At 33.6% G+C, this 5,920-nt stretch overlaps 1 protein-coding gene across 1 annotated transcript; it reads right to left on the reverse strand.

Moving 5' to 3' along the window:
- Window positions 1–2,276: 2,276 nt before the first annotated feature.
- On the reverse strand, window positions 2,277–4,943 carry LOC130748664 (histone deacetylase HDT1-like). Its single transcript, XM_057601902.1, has 10 exons — window positions 4,786–4,943; window positions 4,400–4,473; window positions 4,093–4,305; window positions 3,927–3,945; window positions 3,792–3,836; window positions 3,538–3,701; window positions 3,223–3,294; window positions 3,030–3,120; window positions 2,630–2,750; window positions 2,277–2,551 (listed from the first exon to the last, which is right to left on the reverse strand). The coding sequence occupies exons 1-10, from the start codon at window positions 4,796–4,798 to the stop codon at window positions 2,491–2,493; spliced, it is 873 nt and encodes a 290-aa protein (XP_057457885.1). The 5' UTR covers window positions 4,799–4,943; the 3' UTR covers window positions 2,277–2,490.
- Window positions 4,944–5,920: the final 977 nt, after the last annotated feature.

Here is a 5,920-nt window from a genome sequence, read left to right on the forward strand (position 1 = left end):
TTGAGATTTGGTTAACCAATTTTTTTATTAGTTATTCAATTGTACGAAGTTCAATCTATGCAACAAGGGTTTTAATTTAAGACCTTTTGTCAACTTTGCTCATCATTTCATACTCTTGTATTTCATCAGTTGTTTATTATATTTTTAATGATCAATGTATTAATTGACCTATCAAATATAACAGATGTATTCCCCGTGCAACACGCGGGTAAAAAATCCTAGTAACTAATAATAACACTAATATGGGTATTTTACGTTTATTTTGTCTGGCATTTTTATTTGGTAGATAAATTAGGTTTTTTAATCCGTAATCTTATAAAAAATACAAATTTTAAAAATATCACATAAAAACAAAATGAATATCTTCCGTGCATCGGACGGGTAAAAAATACTAGTAATATCATAAAGAAATAAACATGTTTTTGGAATTTTATTTATTCACACTCTTGGTTTTAACAAACTTATGAGTTGGTTAATATCTTATATACTCAAACTAATTATATATCCCTTCTTCTTATAAAAGAATATCAATTATATTAACTGATTTACACTTGTGGAATCGTTTGGATTGTTGTTCGATAAAATTATGTTTGATATAATAAATTGAATATTTGTATAGAAATTATACGAAAAGTTATTTTAAAAAAATGAATATTGTTTAGATAAAAGAAAACAAAATTAAATTTTCATTTCATCTTTGGCCACCCCGATGTCAAAATTCTGACTACGCCTCTGGCTGCAATCACATATAATTCACAAGTTAACAATATAGAAAAGTTGCAAACCAATAACTCACTTAATACTAGCATAATCGCAAATTTATAATCCATAATCAAACTTAACAATGCATAAATGCTTAAATTAGTGTTTAATATTAGTATCATTACATTATTAATAATAGAAAAGAGAAATATAATAAGTCTAACAAACATAGTCAAACTTAAATTATTTATACCTGTCTTATTTTTATTTTTCTTAATAAATATATATCATTGGTTCGGTTCTTTGATTTTTCATTCTTCAAACCGTGAATCGAACCAATCTTTATTGGTTTCTATCGGTTTAGATCAATTTTGAACTGAATTCCAAAAAAATCAATCCAATTTAATCGGTTCAATTTGCTTCGTCAGTTTCATCGGATAAATCCAATCTAGTGTACCAACAATCCAAATAAGATGGGGTAGAAAATCAATATTTTCCTTATTTGGTACATCAGATCCGGGATATCATCCTTTTAAAGCATTTATTTTAAAGCAATATAAATAATAATCGTTTTATTTTATCAAAGAATTTATTTGTAAGCAATTTTGGTAACCGAATTTCGGCATGTATCAAAGATTAGACACCTTAACCCACAATCAATTTCATACGTTTGTGGCGTTATAAATATAAAATCAGAATTCGCTATGATTGACTATGAGAAAGTAGAAAGTAACCAATGAATTTCACTAAACTATGAGATTTTACTTCTTATTTTTAGAGCAAATAATATCAAGAGAACTTCAAAATATGAATACACCAAAGAAAATTAAATATTTTCAAGAGCACTTATTGTTGTTTTACTACGAGGACATTGAATGCAATACCAAGGGCAAATATGTCAAGAGAACGATGAAGAAAGCTATCACTAACAATAAATAGACAGATTAGCCTAATCCTAATCCTAATTCTAAGAGGAATATGAAAATCATTTGTTTGTAATTGTTCACAATTTCATTAAAAGAATTAAAAATTAGAAGTTAAAGAATCAAATAAGAATGTTACTAACCTCATTACGCACACAAATAAATCAAACATCAAGTTTTATTCATTCTACATTTTACAATAAAAACTAGTGACAACCAAGTGGTAGCAGTAGTAGGTAAGAAATCATTATAGTTCAACCAGTTCTAAAAAGTAATCTCTAAATAAGAGCATATTTGAAAAATCACCAAAAATCCTTTCTAAAATAACTAAAAATCCTGATAGTAAAAGAAAATAGGAACCATAAATTAAAAGTCATTCTTAAAACCAAAACAGATCGTTTTCAAAACTAACAGTAAGAAAAATAAACCCCAACACATTTCTGTGCACAATAATTAACAAACATAAATTTGTGTCACTGTTCACATCAATAACCACGTACAAGATTACTGCACTTAGTTCAGTCTTAGTTAAAACCGCAAGGTAAAGGCAACAAAGCCTGATTTTGCATGTGCGTATTAGCAAAATCCTAAAAACATCTAAATTGTAAATATCACAAGGAATATCGCATGCAAAATAAGAACCCTCAATGCTGCCTACAACCCTCAATGGTATAAATAAAAATCAAACCGTTCAAATAAACAAGCAGTAGAACATCTCAATACAATGTCAAACAAAACTTGAGACTTTTCGCCAGTTTACTACACCAAAAAGTAAGGACAAACACCTAGTGCCTTTAGGATACTCACTGTAATGCGCAGTAATGAAAAATGATACATGATGAAGTTTGAACTGACAGATGTAGCATCACTGACCACCATGCTTAGCCTTTTTATGTTGTTGGAAACCACTCTCAGAATTGAAAGACCTGGTCAAAACAACCAAAAAAAGTCAATCATAATATCAATTGAACAAAACTAAGTTCGGGTATTATTAAAAATCATACTTGCTACAGGGAGAGCAAGAGAACTGTCCACCCGACTTGGGAGTCTGAGCCTTAGACTCAGAATTCTTTCCACCTTTCTTCCCAGGGTGAGGAGTGGCAGTATGTCCTGTTTTCTTACCATCTACAATTCAATTTAAAGGGATAACATAAGAAGCTTGTACACTACATGTAGTGTTCAAAGACTAATGCAAAGTAAACATGCATTCATCAAACAAAGTCAAAAACACTGCAACGTAAACATACATTAACCAAACACTGATGCACTGACGTGAGCATGCACCCAAATAGATTTAGCACAAAACCAGGCATCCATAAAAATATATAATTTGGTATATTCAACAAAAAAGACAACATAAAATATAGTGATAAAATCTAAAGCAGCAAAGATTATTAGTCTCACCAGTCTTTTCAGGCGTGATGTTTTTTGCCTTCTTGGTAGAAACTGGGGTTTTTAATGCAGAGTCATTAGCTCTCTTCTTTCCCTGATCAGCCTTCAAAACCAACAACAATAGAAAGCAAGCGAAATCCATCACACATCCATAAGCATAAGAAACCAAAAACAATTACAATACCAATATGTTGCTACGTATTACCTTCTTAACAGGGGTCTCTTCATCAGTATCATCACTGTCGCTCTCATCACTGTCACTATCAGCATCATCCATCTACAATCATCAGCAATAAAAGGTTAAAATAAACAATCCAGCCATTCATCTGGTTGAAAACCAGATGAAATTTTTTATACATTGAGAAGACCTTGACTTAATATAAAAAAAACAATATAAAAACATAAACAAACTAATTCATTTCAGACAATTTGCATGTATCAGATCGAAGGACATTATTTCTGACAAACAAAAGAATGAGTTTATATCAAAAGGCAAGATAAACCTAACATAAATCAATACCTCCTCATCAGAATCATCATCTTCATCATCTTCATCATCAGAATCATCCTCTTCATCTTTCTTGGGGTCAATAACCTTGACTTGTTTTGCTGAGGCACCACTCTTGGCATCAGCCTTTTTAGACCCAGTTACCTTTAACTCCTCAGCTTTTATCACAGGCTTCCCTAAAATGATTTTGCCAATTAGTTAGATACATAGTAACTGAGTAACATGCAATGCCAGGAACAAATTACAGATTAAGAGGACGTATCTACCATTCTCAGCGTTCAATGGGATATCCTCATCACTCTCATCACTATCTGTACAAGTCAAGAAAAATAAATCAATGATTAAATAACCAACTCAGTCCAAAAGGTAATAACAAGTTTAATAGAAATTTCAAGCCTCACCAGAAAAATCATCCTCGCTTGTGCAGACAGAAAGACACATCGAAGGTTAAGGAAAAAAATGAAAGATGAAGTCATCATATATATTCTTATATAACAGAGCTCTAAAGACAATTGAAATATACTCAGATATTAAACAATTCAAATATAAATTACTGTGTCAAGGATATTCATCAGCAGGGTAGTATGCTTTGTATCCACAGAAATGAACACTAGCAGTTTTAGAGTTGTGAGAAAGCTCAAACTCCCTGTCAAGAACTAATTCAAGAGACACTTGAGGAATCTTCTCCCTGTTAAGGGTTCCCAGAACAAATTTCTGGTCACCAACTTTCAGGGAAAGGACCACAGGTTCTTTGTCCTTCTTTGACTCACCAAGAGCAGCCTACACAGCAAACAACAACAGGACAGAGATTTCAGACCAACACCGATAAAAAAACAAACAACACAACATAACAACAATCAGAGAAAACCCTAACCTGGGAAAGGTGAATGCATGCCTCAAACTCGCTTGGGTCGACCTTAACAGTTTCCCCAACCTTAACCTCAGCACCTATATCACCAACCAAACGAATCAGATTACAGCAAAGTAAACCCTAGCACATAAAATTTGTCTCTAATTGCATTTCACAGATCAAAAACATTTGAGAAACAAATCCTAAAATCAAGGTCAGTAATCAGCAATCAGCAATCAGCACAGCAAATAAAATGGCTCAGAGATCAAAACGAAGGTTGCTACACAAAAAAATATTCAAAAATTCAAAAAAAAAATGGTAGGAACTATCATTCAGTGGAGAAAATGACATGGTTATTACAGAAGAAGAATCGTAGAGAAGGAAAAGAGAGTAGAATAGAGATGGTTTACCCCAAAACTCCATTGGAGGAAGAGAGAGAAATGAGCACGTTAGGGTTTTTGGTTTTGGAAGAGGGTGCGAGGTTTGAGCGAGTGGTGCGAGAGAGAAGGGTTTGTAGGGTTTATGCGAATATATATAGTGAATGGAAAAAAATAGGGTTTCTGTGTGCTCTCTCCCTCCTCTTCTTCTTCCCTCTTTTACTTTCCTTTTCTAATTTGTTTGGATTCGTTGTTGTTCTCAACCTAGTTTGGGCTGTTTTAGATCGGTGCTGTGTTTGGGTCCATTTATCTTGTGGGCTTTTTATTTTGCAAACCATTTTTTTAAACAAACTTGCATATATCCCCACATGTTGATTCGAGCCGAGGAGGAAGGGAAAATAGAAGGAATGAAAGCGAGCACCAACGGCTCCTAAACTAACACATTTAATTTTTGCAAATGATTCTTTGGTCTTTGCAAAAGCTACTTCACAGGAAATGTTTCAGATAATGGAGATCCTGATCCTCAATATTTTCTCTCTAGCTTCAGGACAAAGGATTAATGCAACTAAATATGGAATAATTTGTAGTCCCTTTCTGCAGGAACCAAAGAGAAGGCAAATAGCCAGCATCCTCAAGATGGAGATATGGAATTCACCAGATTAGTACCTTGGCCTCCCAACCGTGTGAGGAAGAAATAGGACCAGTTCACTGGCTTGGATAAAGGATCAGGTCTTAGGAAGGATGGAAGGATAGAAGGAGATTATGCTAAGTCAAGCGGGGAAGGAAGTGCTAGTCAAGTCTGTCATACAAGTCATTCCTACATACGCAATGATGATAGTCAAATTTCCAAAGACTTTTTGCTCCTATTTAAATGCAGTTGTGGCTAGATTTTGGTGGAGGAATAATAAGAAAGAAAGGGGAACACATTGGAAGAGCTAGCAAACTTTAACAAGAAGGAAAGATGAGGATGGGGTAGGATTCAGAGACTTCAGCTTTCAGAATCTAGCTTGCTTAGTTAAGCAAGCTTGAAGAATCACTACGAATCCCTCTGCTCTCTAGGTAACTGTTCTTAAAGCCATCTATTTTCCATCTAACGATTTCCTAGAAGCCCCTATGTGTCGGAGACCCTCATGGATGTGGCGAAGCATTATGGAAGGGAGGGATTTAA

Source organism: Lotus japonicus, chromosome 3, assembly GCF_012489685.1.
Source record: "Lotus japonicus ecotype B-129 chromosome 3, LjGifu_v1.2".
Lineage (NCBI taxonomy): Eukaryota > Viridiplantae > Streptophyta > Magnoliopsida > Fabales > Fabaceae > Lotus > Lotus japonicus.

What these genes read in the sequence shown, in the direction of transcription:
- LOC130748664 (XM_057601902.1), bottom strand. An exon ending in AAGAGACCCCTGTTAAGAAG is followed by an intron (nt 3,121 to 3,222) that starts GTAATACGTAGC and finishes TTGGTTTTGAAG; the next exon opens with GCTGATCAGGGAAAGAAGAG. An exon ending in TCTTGCTCTCCCTGTAGCAA is followed by an intron (nt 2,552 to 2,629) that starts GTATGATTTTTA and finishes TGTTTTGACCAG; the next exon opens with GTCTTTCAATTCTGAGAGTG.